Source organism: Struthio camelus, chromosome 13, assembly GCF_040807025.1.
Source record: "Struthio camelus isolate bStrCam1 chromosome 13, bStrCam1.hap1, whole genome shotgun sequence".
In the NCBI taxonomy this organism is placed as follows: Eukaryota; Metazoa; Chordata; class Aves; order Struthioniformes; family Struthionidae; genus Struthio; species Struthio camelus.
This window is the reverse complement of record NC_090954.1, coordinates 740,396-755,990: the sequence shown is the minus strand read 5'-3', so window position 1 is coordinate 755,990 and position 15,595 is coordinate 740,396. Positions and strand designations below refer to the sequence as shown.

Sequence of the window (15,595 nt, the reverse complement as noted above, 5' to 3'; positions counted from 1 at the left end):
GCACGCCGGGAGCGTCCGGAGACGGCGGGGGATGCGCTCTGCCTTTGCATTTGACATAAAACAGACAAATGCCTGTATTTAAAGGATTTTACTTGGCATAGTTGAAGCTCCTTTGTTTTTAATGACTGCAATAAGCAAGAAGGATCATCGGAGACCCATCCATCAACAACGTAACAACAGCCCAAAAGATTTAGGGCCTTGCATACCATTTCTGCTCTCTAGAAATCAATGTGTGGTGCAGCGGGAAGTCAGCGTAGTTATTTTATAGCCACTGCAACCTACAAATTTAATCTGATCAGTCTTTGAATAAATCACAGTCTGAGCAGTGTGAAGGAGACCAATGAAGTTCCACATTAAATGTATTTACAAAGTCAATTTCTAAGTAATATCAGCTGGGCACATATGGCTTAAAAAAAAAAATCACTTGAAATTGGGCATTGTTCTTATCATGTACGGACCACTGTCACCAGCATCAAGAGAGATGCCACAGATTGGAGGGACGTCTGTCCAGCCGCGTCTTTCCATCTCTACGACCAATCTCTTTAGCTCGGCATTAAAGACTCTTGCTGGGTAGCACGGGGGAGCTCACCCTGCTTCATTTCTGTCCTAGAGAAGAGCCCAGTTCCCAGCCACGTTACTCCAGCCCTTGTCCCCAGCACGGAGATGGCACAGCAGAACCCTCCACTGTGTTTGCTCGTCTGCGCTGACCCGTTTGCACCCAGAAAACGAAGGCAGGCGAGGACCAGCCAGCCACGCGCCCTGACACGCGCCGAGCACGCCACCTGCTCAGCTCCCCTCGCCCCGATCTGTGCCGGATGCAAGGAGGCGCGCGGCCCCGCGGGAGGCAGCGGCGGTCCTGCACCTTCGGTCCTGCGGCCGCCCCGCGGGGAGGGCTGCGCGGCACCCCGCCGCCTCCGGTGAAAGCGTTAAAACGAAGAAGGGAGAGCGCTGGAGAGGCCGGGAGGCTCCTGCTTTGCTAAACGAGCCGGGGGTGGCGCAGGAGGGTCGTTCCTCGCTCCCCTGGAGAGCGTGCACAAGCGGCGAGTTAATTTTCAGCTGGAGGTCTTGCCAGGCCCATCACGGGGCAGCAGGACATCACCAGCCAACGCGCGAGGGGGAGGAAGGAGACGACTCGTTTCTGCGGGGCGACGCTGTGCCGTCAATTCTGCAGCAGCCAAGCGTTCGCAGCTTCTGTCCGAACCAGAGGACGCGTCTCCAAAGGTCCCCCGTCCTGCCCAGGATGAGCTTTGTCTACACGAAGAACTGGGCTTTCTAGCATGAAATCAGATCTCTGCACTGTCCTCAAATAACCTTTTTCTCCTCTACAACGTTTAGTTGAAAAAAATAGGTAAACAGAATATGCTGTCAACAAGAACACGAAAAGGAACATTTTTCATTGCAGCTGCTCTGATCCTGGAGCCTGATTTAGCTTTGCAGCGTCGGCACTTTCCCGCTTCACCCCGGCGCGGGCGTGCAGCAGCCCTGCCTAGCTAGGCAGCGGGCTCTCCTCCGAGCTGGCGAACGCCATTTCCGGCAACGCAGCCCGGCCTCTCTGCTGCTTTAGAAGATACGCACTGGCCAAACAGCACCCAGCAGCCGAAAAGGCCAGATTACGACCCAAATGGATGTGGGTTATTCTCGTTAATGCAGACGGGTGCTGGAGTAGGACTCCTCCGTTAACACTCCAGGGACGGCAGCAGCACCGGGAGCTTCTCCCCCGAGCTGCCGATGACCAGGGCACATCCGGGTCTGAGCCCGGGGCGAGCCGGGCTGGCCGGCGCTCAGCCCGCGTGCCGCAAGCCATGGGGCCACGCGGCGGGTGAGCCCCGGGCCCGAGGTTTGACCTCGCGGGATTTCAGCAGTGCCTCGTGTTCAGCCGGGATAAACAGGATGACGGTGGACATCCGAGAGTACGATGGAGCAGAGCGTCCACGGGCAAATACATGAACCCTCCGCTTCTTCTCTTGCTTCAAATAAAAAAGCCAACCACCACCTATAGTTCCGGCAAGCACAAAATTAATCATGATGACGACTGAGGAAAAGCTAAGACAGCACAAGCCGAGATGCTCATTTTGCCCTGGAGTGGGAAATCAGCTCTGCCGTGCGGCGGCAGCCCGGAGGTGCAGGAGCATCGCAACCATGGAGTAAGGACCAGAAATTGCTGGTCTGGGGCCAATTTCCCCCGTGAATTTGAGTGAATCGCTTTTCCGCCTCGTTTCTCCTCTCTGTAGCGGGGAACAACACCCATTTCCCTTCCTCACTGACGACGCAGAGGTTAATGAAGCGGTGTCGGCCACAGGCTCTGCAAATCCTACCTCGTGCGGCGAACCCGCTTCTCTGGCGCGCGGAGCGGACGGAACCCGCGGTGCCGCGCGCGGGAACGGCAGTGCTGCGGAGCCCGGGGCAGGACGGAGACCTCACCGACGCGTCCTCAAACCGCCGCCGCCTCCGGGCCCGCGGCGCTGCTGCTCGTCCAAAACGCAGCCGGGGCTCTGGGCTTTTCTAGGAATACACCCGCAGTATTGCCAGGTAAAACCTGCAAGCTTGTGGTTGCCTTTTCAGAGCAGATCTGCCTTCTTCTTGCTTCTAACCAAAGCTGAAACAGTTTTCGGCAAAGAATAAAAGTTGTAGTCTTGTTACGATGTGGTCAGTAGTGAAAACACAAGTTGGCGAAGTTCCATCTTTGGGAAATAAGCTGCATTTTGAGCCATTTGTTTCAGGAGTTTGCTAGCTAAATTAAGAAGTGATTCCTTAAGAAGAAAAGGGGAAACCTTAGCGCCTTTTACTGTAGGGAAATAACTGTAGTCTTTGTAGTTTTTTAGGCTTTGATTTTTTTTCTGCTGTCAGCTCCTTTTCTTCTACCTGGCCAGCAGCTGAGTCTCTGTCTCTGAGGACCTTATGGGTAAAGCAAGGCATTTCTTTCCCCCAGCCATGCTAGGAAATAAGGGTGTGCATTTGGGGACCAATGTGGCAGCAGCGATGAACAGGGAAGTTCAGCTAAGATAGATGACTTGTGAAATTCATGCAAAACATTCAGCTGGTTCAGCTGGCTGGGGCGCTACTGGTATCACTGGGTTTGTCACCAGCTCTTGCTACGATGCCCGTGCTGCACCGGGAGACTCGGGATGCTGGTTTGGGACCTCTGCGGACAGACACGCAATGACAGCTTTGACTGGTTATAGCATGGGCAGCAGAGCTGGGTTTGGGTTCCTGATGTATATTAGGCAACTGTGCAAATGTAGACCCTATTTACAGCGAGTGGAGAGATACAGGCACCCCGGTGTGCAAACCATCTCCTCCTAAGGTAGCCACCTAAAGCAGATCAAAAAAAAATCCCATTCAAAGAGCCTGTTTCTTGCTTCTGCCCAGAAAGACAATCTAGACCACCAGCTCAGCTGTAGCTGTCTTTAATGTAGACCCAAAGTGAGGTGAGACAAACCCAATCCAGCTCTTCTTTAAATCTGCTCCTCTGCTCTGTGCTGCAGAGATGCCCCCATTTTCCCAGTTTTCCATCCTCAGCACCTGCCCCGTACTCACTTTGCTCCTCTGTAGTCCATTTGTTGCCATGCAACTGTCATAAAAAAGTAATGTCTAGGGCTGCAGGCAGTGCGGGCATCAGATGCTGCTGCTCCTATTGATGGTCACTATCATCCTTTGCCAAATCCACAGTAAGAGCAGAGCGATCTGTACTGCAGTTTTCCACAAAACTTCTGGTAGTTGTCACAGGCCAGTTGCCATGACCATGGCAGTGATGATGCACTGCCACCAACACACACTTTTCTCTTGGTTTTCCAGTGTCCGTGTGAAGGCTGCCTTGCGCCTCAAGTGCCGGTGCCGAGCCTTGCACGTCATCGCGTCCCGTGGATCTCCTCCAGCATCGGCACCGCCACCTGCCAGCCCGGTGCAGTGTAACCCCGGTTTTGTGGCATCGCTTGCCAGATGAGCCTGAGTCCATCCAGCTGCTGCTGCAAGTCCTGACCCCACTGAATGAGTCTCCTCATCTTCTCTACCAGGAACGAGTTTTGTGTTTTCACCTGAAAACTTGCAGTAAAGGAAAAGTGAGAGCTTTGATGACAGGTATTGGCAGCATGTTTTCAGTGATCATCTCGTTGATCAGCTGGATAATTAGTATCCTGATAAAGATTTGGACAGCAGTGTGGAGGTCCCAGGAAATGTGGTTTCTAGCTGCCTACCAGGAGGGGACGTCCCAGTGACTGCACAGCGATGTATGCCCAGGCCAAGAGTGGATCTCAGGCACACAAGCTCTCTGTCCTGCATATTGCACTTAAAATGTTTTTTCCACAATTCTTTACGCGCTCTTCAGAACAGGATTATTCTTGCTGGCGTTGCGAGTTGCTCTGGGAATCCTGCTCTCCCCTTCGGGTTCCCGTGGCGCTTTGGACAACTCATGCAATGTCTTTACGCATAGCCTGCCCCCGTAGTTACCGCCCTCACAGGACTACTGCCAGTCTGAATATCACAGCACACTGCTCGCTAAGTCCCTGCGGAGCAGAGGTTTATATATGGAAGATGCTCTTCTCCCTTACGGCAGCTACAGTTGGAGTAACACACGTGAGGTGCAGCTTGCAGGAGCCTCAAATAAAGGGCGCAAACAAAATTTAATAAGAGAAGTGCGTAAGTAAAAGCTGCCCTCAAGCAGCAAACTCCATCTATCTAAATAAACATGACTGGGATGTGCAGTGTTATCATCTGCATTTTTATTAAATATTGACAGTTATTAAATATCTCCGTTGGAGAATTTGTCTCCAAAAGCCAATGTTGCTTTTCATTTTGAACTTTGATGAACTGTCTCAATTCCGACTCACACATCTGCTGAACTGCAGTTGACTGAGGCTGATGCTTCTGAGGCATGGAGGAAAATCAATAAAAAAATGTCAAGGGAGAGGTCAAAGTGAACTTGTATTCACCGCATGCTTGCGGAGGACTAAAAGGACATAACAGCACCTGAACAAAAGGAAATACCAAATGAGGGCTTCTGCCACTGAAGTGTCAAGAAAATGAATTTTGTTTGCTCCTTAATTGTATTTTAAGTCTCAGCTGGGAGCTGTCACCGCAGGACTGTTAGATACAGTAGTGAAATGCGAGAATAGGAAGGTATGCCTTGCTCAGGAAATGGGAATACTGTCATTCGACACTTCCAGAGCTCCTGATCGGGACAGAAATATAACCTTGCCTCTCTATCTACTTTACTCCAGCTTAAAAACAGGCATCAGACTGTAATTGCACTCCTGGAAGCTCAAAAGCAATCGGTGTGTCATTTGCCATCATCTCTAGGAGATGCGAATCTCCACCAAGATGCTCTCTAGATCTAGACTATTAGCACTGGGCTTCAGCAAGTTGCACCAAGTTTGTGCATGCTTTTCTTGCAACACGATTGCATTTTTGGCCATTTTCTGAAGAAAATTCAAACAAGTTTTACCCTGGCCACCCAAAATCTCTCATTGCTGGCTGCACAACCACATAGCTGGAAAGAAAATGTGAATGTTCAGAGGACAACGTTCAAACCACCCAGAGAGGGACTCAGTGGTTCAGACTGCCAGTCATATAGCATAACAACCCTTGCTTCTGCCGTGTTTTGCTGTCCTTGTCTTTAAGGCAGACAGTAAAGTCATTTAGGTCTATCCAGTCCTTTTATTTTTTTTTTTTTACAATACCTAGCTCGGCAGAAAACGGCCATTCAGAAACTACTACGGGACAGATAACAACAGGTACACCAACCTGTTCAGAAATGCCAGGTTCTTGTGCTCATGCAAGTATTTCACTGAGCTGCTACCAGTAAGACGGCCATTTTCATTAATGAACTACCAATGTGTAAAGGATGAGTAGAAAAAAAGAAAGAAACTGCTGGCCACTTCATTAGCAACCTACTCATTTCATTTCTGGATTTACTGCTTTTGCAGCCATCATACGCACCAAAGACCTGGTGTGATATATCTCATCACTTTTTTTTTTATATGCCTGCACTTCCAAAAGGTGTGGAACTGAGACCCAGAGAGAAAACCTTTATATTTCTAGTGACTTGCTGAAGATGTGCATTAATGCTGGAACCCAGTGGTTGAGGCTGAAGGGAAATGGGGGCTTTATCTCACATGGGTCACAGCATCGACCACGACAAACTGCCCGGAAAACGCACCAAGGAAGGGAGAAACGAGACCCTGACGTCCGGGCACCGGGACACGGGGCTGCACAGACGAACGCCCACTGCAGAGACACAGCTCAGACCCGTTTCTGCCAAAATCAGAGCTGAGCTGGTTTCTCTCCCCGCGCTGGGCGCAAGCTCCCAGGGGCACGGCGGGGGCTGCGTGCTCGCCCGCGCCGCGGCGCGCGCCGGGGTACTCACACTTGGCGTGCCGGTCGCACAGCGCCGATGTCCGCATGTCGCACAGCCGGATGGTGCCCTTGCTGCTGCTGTAGACGAAGGTGTTGCAGTGGTGCGGGTGAAACTCCGCCGCGGTGATCACCTCCGTCAGCTCCTCCATGTTCACAGGCTTTATATCCACGATGTCTGGCACGGGCAGGTCAAGGGAAACGCGCAGCCCCGCTCGCCAGCCCCCGGCACCCGCTGGGCACCCTTTAACAATGGGGCTGCTTCGCTGTCCGCCACCGGGCTCGTGGCTTCCTGCGCCCCAGCAGACGTTCGGCCATGCCTGGGCCCCTGCTTCCTACCCACCCCCTGGATAAATCCCGTTTTCCCGTTTGCATAGCGCCCGACTGTGGAGTGGGGCAGCACTGCAGCACAGCAAAGACCACAGCCTGCCCCGAGCCCCTCCGCCGCTTCCTTACGGGCCCGGGTACAAACACCGCCCGGACGCTGTCTGGGGAGCGCTTGCTCCACGGCGGTGCCTCGCCGGGCCTCTGCCTGGCACGAGCCAAAGGGCAGGGAGGGCGCCCGGCTTTCCGGAGCTTCCCATACAGCCTGTGCCCGAGCATCCCGTACACCCTGTGCCTGAGCATCCCGTACACCCTGTGCTTGAACATCCCATACAGCCTGTGCCCGAGCATCCCGTACACCCTGTGCCTGAGCATCCCGTACACCCTGTGCCCGAGCATCCCGTACACCCTGTGCCCGAGCATCCCGTACACCCTGTGCCCGAGCATCCCATGGACCCTGTGCCCGAGCATCCCGTACACCCTGTGCCTGAGCATCCCATGGACCCTGTGCCCGAGCATCCTGTACACCCTGTGCTTGAGCATCCCGTGCACCCTGTGCCCAGCTTAATGTACACCCCGTGCCCGAGCATCCCGTGCACCCTGTGCCTGAGCATCCCGTGCACTCTGTGCCTGAGCATCCCGTACACCCTGTGCCCAGCTTCCCATACACCCTGTACCCAGCATCCCGTACACCCTGTGCCCAGCTTCCCGTACACCCTGTACCCAGCATCCTGTACACCCTGTGCCCAAGGATTGCGTGCACCCTGTGCCCACGCATGGCGTACACCTTGTGCTCCAGCAGACACCCACTCTCAAGGGACCAACCCCGCCGTGCTCCCGCGGGGGCGACACGCTGCAGCGAGAGCCCTCTCTACTCGCACGCGTCAGGTACTGCTGGGTCTGCCTGAGACCCCGCGCATGCAGCGTGCCGAACCCCTCCGGGACCACGTACAGCGCGAATCCCCTCAGTTGTCCCTAAAAATCTCATCCGACATCTGTCTGCTGTGCTGAGCGCGAACAGGCAGACTTCGCCCGTTCCCCTCTCGCAGCGTCAGATGAGACCAGTGTTAGCACTGACCGAGACAAGTGCGCGCACTAAGGAAAAAGCCAGCCTTTGTCACATCATCCATTCACCCGGGACTGCAGCTGCTTGTGACGCTCAGTTGAGAGCCCTCTTTGTGCGGACCGTCACAAGACCCGAATCTGGCACATTTGCCATGGGCCAGAATAAACATCTTTTATTACAGTGGCCAGGAGAAGTGAGTAACTGCGCTGAAAACAACGGTGGGGGAAGGAAAACAAAGCCCAGACCACAAGGACAAGTGGAAAACAACATCAGCGCGCGAGGGCTGGCCGGGAGAGATAATTCCCAAAACGCGGGGCCGCAGACCGGGGCTCGGCGAGGTGCCGGGCGGAAAGCTGGGCTGGGGATGCCCGCAGGAGGGGCTGGCGGCGACCAAGAGGGGAAAATCAGTGCCGCTCCTTTCGTCACCCCATGGAGACCAAACTAAGACCCCGACGCTCCTGGCAAGGACGGGGCCGGGGCCCGGGAGGATAAACCAGGCGAGAACAGCTCTTGTGCGATAGCCCCAGCCCGTGCTAAGCAGAGGTCTCACACCGCGGCGGTGTGCACAAAATCCGGAGACCCCAAAGTCCTCCTCACCTGCGACGCAAGCAGGGTTTGACCGTGGGGCTCCGGCAGTGAGAGGGCGGTGGGTCAATCCAGCGGGGGCTACCGCCCTGGGGATTTCGGACCTCGCGAAAGAGAGGAACGCTGCCCCGAGCAGAGCTGCTCTACCCATGCCACCGCTGCTCACTTAGCAAACTAAACCCCTGGACTTGGCTTTAAAGAACAAAAACAGGACTGAAGACGGCATTCGACTGAGCGAGTCCCTGGAGGCGGTGGCTACTGTGAAGTCAGCGGAGACCGAGTCGTGATTTTAACAGGCAGCGGCCGCAGCGCCGCGAGACTCGCTGGGCGAACCCCGCGCTTACCTCCGGCCTGCTACAGCTCCTACGGGCTGTGCAGGGCGGCATCTCACCTGAACCACACGTCCTTTTCGGCTGTCTGGTTAGGGCCTTCTTCTGTTGTCGCTTGTTTTCTTCAAAATTTCTCATGGTCAGCTTTTAGCAGCATGACACTTAGAACATAAGAGACAGCTGCATTACAGCTCCTCAACGCCTTCATTGCCCAAGCTGAGTCCCCTTCGCTCTACGTTTAAGAAAACCTCCTTGTTTCTTCTTTTGCTTGTAAGAATTGTGGAAGACGGTGTTTTGGTTTTGTTTTCTCATGAACGCTTTAGAATTTGTTTGAATGAAAATGAGAACTTCCCGACATTTTCTTCTTTACAAGAGCAAACCAAAGCCGCAGCTCCCAGACCAGCTCCGCAGCGGGTGCCGTTGCGCAAGGGCTACGCAGGCGTCCCTGGCAGTGATCCGCCCCCGTTCCTCCCCAGAACCGAGGCTGCCATTAACCCAGCCTCACCACGAGGGAAGCCGGTGTCCACAGGGGAGCCCTTCTGTCTTCTGGGTCTTTACTCCTTCTCTCACGTCAGCTTTGCTGAGTCTCTACGTTGGAGACGTGAAGGAAGCCACGCGCGTCCCCTGCTACCCGGTCTACGGAAATCTGGCAAGCGGTTTGTGATGCCTCGAGGGTGTACGGAAAGGGTAAGTTACCTGCCGTCCCTGGTGTCCCCAGACTTGAGGAGCTCGCAGTGACGTTTTTCAGATCCACCTTGCAGAAGGTCCACACGTTACATGTGGGACTGACATGAACGTCAAAAGACATCACAAGTCTTTGTGTTCAAGACCTTACGGAACTAGAGAAGGGCGCAGTCATCGGGAAAAACAGCAAGTGGAATCAAGAAAATCCATGTGGCTATGTCCCCTCAGCTCTCAGGGACCAGATTTGGTTCTTATCGGCAAAAACCAGGAGCAGCGCAAGGGGCTCTCCAGCGGCCCGGGCACAAGGCACAGCTGTCGCGCTCCTCCCCTCCTCGGTGTCGGCATCGCACGGAGGGAGGCCGATGCCCCGGTGGGAGCCGCGGCGCCGGTCCGAGGAGCTCAGCCGGACACAGCCAGGCTGGGGCTGGGGACACACCGATGGTGCCTCCGACATCCTGGGCACAGGCTCCTGCCCTGGTTGGCCCCAGCGCTGGAGCACCAGCGGTTTTGTTTCTCTGGGAATTGTTAGCAAGGGTTTTGGGTGCTGCATTCGCACCTTGGCCTGACTCACTTGGGCCATGTAAACTCCCTGAAGCTTTTACCAAAAATAGCATTCTTCACCTTCTTCCCACCCCAAAGAGTGGCACACATTGCAACACTGCTCAAACGTCCCCACTTCAAGCCCTAAAAACAGCCAGACGCTCTTTCTGCTGATATGTTCTCCAGCTGCCTAAGTTTGCCACGCACCCTGGGGACTTGGCAGTAAAAAACAACATATAAATATCACCGACGATTAGTGCCCCGTTGCTATTATTTCCGAGGTGCCTGTTACAGGAGCGACTGGCATGCCCTCATTTATGGGAGGGTGACTGGCAGCCTGTCACCCCGCTGCAGCGCTATCCTGCAAACGAGGCTATTTATTAACACTTCCTCTGCTCGTCTTCCCCAAGGCGCCTGTCTTCTCCGTCGCCTGAGGACCCCCTCCCTCCGCCCCAGCTGCGACCTGCAGGCGAAATTCAAATCGTGTGCCCCCGGGGGGGACCAGGAGCTGGCGGCGGCGCCCCGACGGGGAGGCTCGGCGCGAGGTCCCACCGCGGCCCCCGGGCAGCTTCCTCATTTTCCCACGGACATCCGCAGCTTCTGCATTTCGCGCTGACGTTTGGGGCCGTCCTAGCCACCAGTCAGCCGAGCCAGCCCCCTTTCCGCGCTCCGCTCACCGACCCCTGCTGCGCACCGTCATCTTCTTCCTCACCCCGAATCATCCTCTCCGCCGTCGTGCTGCGCCAACCCGAAGCGCCTCGCTCAGGTCGCGAGTTGCCCCCGTCAGCAGCGCGGCGGGAAGGCGCCGCGAGCCTGCCTCGGGGCCGGCCGCCCGCAGCCCCGCCGCGCACAGCGCCTCCGGCCGCGCTCCTGCGCCCGGTGTCCACCTCGGCGCCTCCTGACGAGGAACCGGGTCGTCAGCGGCAATGACACCGCAACGAACAGCACTCGTCGTTAACACCCCGGGGTTAAAAAAATCATAACGGGTTAAATATTTTTATTCTGCCCGTTTTCATGCTCGTTAAAGTACCAGGAAAGTGGCCTGAGTAGGAGATGAATAAGCGCGGCATGCGGGCCCCACCGCCGCCGCGTGGTGTGCATGGTCCCCCCAGACAGGCGATGCGGAAGCAAGTCAAACCAGAGGAGGAGTGCTCGGACCGCGGCGCCCAACGGGGCCCCCGCGCCGCCGGGACCCCGCAGACCAAAGGATACTGAAACTTTGATTCGTTATTTCGAAGTTCCACAGGTTTATCCTCAGGTCGTCGGCCGACATGTAGGTCTCGTAGTCGCTGTTGACGGATATGGAGTTGATGTGGTAGGTGTGCGCGTTGGCGAACACCCTCCGGGGGGTGGCCTCCACCATCAGGTCCATGGGCCGCAGCACGGGCACCTGCGAGGCCGGGAGAAAGAGGGCGTCAGCGAGGGCGGACGGCGCCGGCGGGTCGCACCCGGCCCACGTGCTGCCTCGGTGCCCTTCGTTTTTGCAGAGCAGGCACCCGTCTGGTTAGATCTCAGTGAGCAATGACATGCAAACTGCAAATCCTGGAGCATTTTTAGGAGAACTGTGTTTTTTCAGAGTGCCAGATCTCGGCACAGATTTTTAATTTTTCGGGATTTGCTTTACAGTGAAGTGGTGGAATCAACACAGGGAAAGGGAACGTAAAAGCTAGAAACAGATGGAGAAAATATGAAACAGAGCTCTACATTTTTTGCCTTTAGATTAATGAGCACAACTCCCGTAACCATCTGCGGACGGACCGAAGCAGACAAAACAGTGCATGCAAGGTATAGTACAAGCGGTAACTTCAGATTTAACACTCTTAAGGCAGCTCAGTGCAGGAGAAAGGTGTCAGTCTACACTCCCTTCTGCCAGTAAGCCCTTCCCTCAAGCTACTTCATTACTGCCTACATTATCCGCGTGCTGCCCAAAGAGATTTCCCATGGTGCAGAGGGGACGGGAGCGTGACGGCCGGATCGAGTGACACGAGAGCGCAGGAGCTGCCAGCCCCGAGCCTGAGCTTAATGTGACGAGCCTGGCGCCTAATTCAGCCCGACACATTCAATGATGCATCATTTGCCGTTGAAGGACTTTGCGCAGCCATCTGGGGACAGAGTCTAGCGTTTTGCTCAGAGATTGCAGGAAACAGGCTGTCACTCACACTATCAGAAACACGATGGTTTCGCAGAGGGAAAGGGTTCAACCAGGCCTCTCCAGACACAAAAATAAATACACAGAAAGCTTTGGCATAAGATTTCGCTCACCAAGATGAGGATATGCAGCCCTGCCACATCTCATGGTCTAACCCCGGGGTAACTCCCACCCATGTAATAGCACTGCAATAAATACTGCAACCCGAACTAACTAGTACAAACAGGGTCTGAGCAAGAGCACTGGCGGTCATCTCCAACTTCAAGTGACCCAACATACTCACCTGTTCAATTTGTATATGGCCAGATACTCACAAACAAATCAGTTTTCTTGGGTCAGGGAAGTAAGATAAATTCTTCAGCCAATATAATTTTCCACGTGCTCCTTCAGGGACAAATTCTGTTTTTTGTTTTTTTTTTTTTAATATATCTGGCACTTGTCTGTCACCAGGTGAAACTTCCAAAGAAGCAACAAACCTGAGCCTCTGTGAATGGTTTGTTAAGGCAAGACTTTTCATCTGGTGCAATTGCAAGAATCTTCATTTGAACATGGACCCAGTAAGTGCCTGTGCCTCCTCTTCGCTCCCTGTGCCCATGGCTGCAAGCTTTCGCTGCAGTGCATCAAAAATGAACATTTAAACCTGCAAACACTGAAACTCTGAGGCAGGAATAGCCGGGAGTGAGTCCCCAGGCACACATTGGTTTGGGAGATTTTGTCCCATGACAGCAGCAATCTCGCAGTGAAAACCAAACCCTAACTCTCTCCAGATGGTTACAGGGAGCAGCTGCCTGAATTCAAGCTGAATCCGAGCCTTGCTTCAAGCTCGCGCCCACTTCTCACCTTAAGTCTGCTCTGCAGCCGGCTTGAAACGCTCCACCTTGGAGGGAAAGGAGACAGGCATCTGCATCGAAAGCACGTTTCCTGTGCCTGCCCCTGGAAACGCGCCCTCGCTTACATGCTTTTAAGGTTTTATCTGATGAGAGCGGAGCCGGCGCTGCCTCACTCCCGCACCAACTGGTGGGGCAAAGCCAGGACGTGTCCGGAGCAGCCACGCGGCGCTGCTGCTGCTCGGTGCATGCTGCTTGCTGCAGCCCTCGCGGCTGCCGTCGCCGTTCGCTGCTGCCTCTCCCTCTCAGCCCGGCCTGGCTGCTCCGGCTGCTGGAGCAGGGAGGGGAACTGGCTTTTCCTCGCGGCCCGCGCCATGGATGCCCCACGCCGTGGATGTCCTGCGCCGTGGATGCCCTGCACCATGGATGTCCCGCGCCATGGACGTCCCACGCCATGGATGTCCTGTGCCGTGGACGTCCTGCACTGCGGATGTCCCCAATCAGCAGTGGGGAGAGCAGCTTGGTGCAGCTCACCAAAACCCCGGATCCTGCTCAAAATGACAGCAAAATCATGTTCTCCTCTTCCCCTCGAAAAGAGAGTAAAAAAATCAAGAAAAATATCAAGCAAACCACTAGCTGAAGAATCACAGATAGAAAAAGATCTGCTGTCCCATCCGCCCCGGCCTTGGACTCCTTGGCCACCACGGGGCTGGTCTCTGCCATACCTTTCCTAACGCGCTCGCTGGTCGAGGTTTCAAAGGTCTCGAGCAACGGAGCTCCCCGCGTCCCCAGGGCCGCCGCCTGGCAGACACCCTCATTACCCTTCTGCTTAACGCGTAATGAAGGAAGGACACGGCGGTCTAACTGCAGACCCAACCTAAAACCACAGGAAGGGACATCAAAGGCGATTCTGGGCTCAGCACGGCAGCATTTAGTAGCTGTTAAGAGAAAGCACCTAATAAAATAGCTGGTAACATGAAAGCAATTAAAACTTTTTCTTTTTGTTTTTGAAGCATGCAGGGTCCCTGACAGGGTCTCTCCAAACTACTCAGTTCCTACCAGTACTGTCACGACAGTCTCGGACGATATAGGAAACTCCCAACCGCATCCCTTCTTCAAACGCTGAGCCAACCTGCAGGGCAGTGTCTGCTGCTATACACCCAGCATTAAAGGGTAATTCAGTGTAACAAACCGCATCAAGTACATAGAAAGGCTGTCAAATAAAATAAACCACTAATAAATTAAATTACTTTCTGTTTTCAGGAAGGGGGGAATGCCAGTCATTTTTCATTTAGAAAAAAATATGTCTTAATTTTTCTTTCCGTTTTTTAACAGGCACCTCCTGCAAAAAAGTGCTGGTACACTCGCTCAGGATGCACGTGCCACCAATTCCTCCCTCCTTGCCTGGCGAAGGTTTCCCCTTCCCAGAGCTAACGAAGCGCTCATCCTCCCCGAGCGGTAACATCCATTTTCCCCATGGCTCGGTGGTGGAGATGCATCAGAAGCCGAAGGAGCCGGCACGCTGCGGCCCCGTCTCGCACGTCGGGACGGCGCGTCCTCCTGCCGCGTCCAGCCTCCAGCCAAAGGAGCGGTGCGGTTCACACGCGGGTAACTGCGGTGGTTGCACTATGTTGTCCCCTCCATTCCCATCAGGCATCCCCTTTCCACCACGCGTTGCGTTGATGGCCACCAACGCCACGTGCCCTCCTGCTCTGGGAGAGGAGTGGTGTGTGGCAAAGTTTCCCCGGCATTTAGTGTGCGGATAAATCAGCGGACACGCACAGGATACGTAGCTGACTAGGTGCAGAGAGGGCGGCCGGGCCCCCCGCTGCTCCTCCGGCCTCCGCGGCAGCAACGGAGGAAGGAAGGCGCCGCGGGAGAGGTACACTGGCAACGCCAGGCGCCCGCCGCGGCTGGCAGTGCTTGGATGACCACGAGGGGCTGGAAACCGCTGCCCCGACCACGGAGCTCTGCACGTGCTCGTGGATGTGAGCGCCTTCCAACGAAAAGCAGGAAGCGCGGATCGAAACAGCGGCTGCAGGACAAGCGAGGTGCTGCGGCCGTGGAGAGCCTTGTCACAGGACACGGCGGAGGCCACAACGCCACAAAGGGTCTGAAAACGGCAGGACGAATCCGTGCAGGAAGAAGCTAGCGCGGACAAGGAGAAGCAGCGGCACCACCTCGGCCTTGGAAAGCACTGCTGGGGGCCTGGAGGGGGCAGAAGACCCTCGCCACGGTGGTGTCCCCGTCACCGTGTCCCCATGCCCCTTCCCGCGTCCCCGTCCCCATCGCCACCAGGCTGGACCCCCGGCGCGCGCTGCCCGTGCTCGCAGTGGGCCGCATGTGGGGCCGTTTACCCGTTTGTGCGCAACAGAAAAGAGGGTTTTGCTCTCATTTGCCTCCTCCGCACAGTGCAACGGAGACCGCTGGACTGGCACCGCGATCAGAATCCGACCCAGGGCAGCAGCCATTAAATTAATCCACAAATCTGTTCGGGTGTCCAGTGCTGCCGCGAGCCGCGATCGCCCCTCGTGCGCCGACTCCGGCTGGATTTGCTCCACCGCCTCCCGCGGCCTCCGCTGCTGGCAGGATTCGGCCGGGAGAGTTGTCCCGGCTGAAGCCCAGATTAACCTTAGCTGTGAGTTTGTACGAAGGAAAACGTAATCCAGTTACTGGCAAAGCAGAGAGCAGTGCTAGCTGCTGGGGGATAAATCCTGCAAGGTGCCTGCTAAGTCCCGCTCTG

At 55.2% G+C, this 15,595-nt stretch overlaps 1 protein-coding gene across 3 annotated transcripts in view; it reads right to left on the bottom strand.

Annotated features, from left to right (window-relative positions):
- Positions 1-15,595, bottom strand: part of PPP2R2B (protein phosphatase 2 regulatory subunit Bbeta) — a 132,656-nt gene that overhangs the window by 3,744 nt on the left and 113,317 nt on the right. For all 3 annotated transcript variants that reach the window (XM_068959645.1, XM_068959649.1, XM_068959646.1), the window contains 2 exons: positions 11,089-11,266; positions 6,362-6,526 (listed from right to left, as the gene is read on the bottom strand). In XM_068959645.1, the coding sequence (XP_068815746.1) occupies positions 6,362-6,526; positions 11,089-11,266 (343 nt within the window). The remainder of the gene's footprint in view (positions 1-6,361; positions 6,527-11,088; positions 11,267-15,595) is intronic.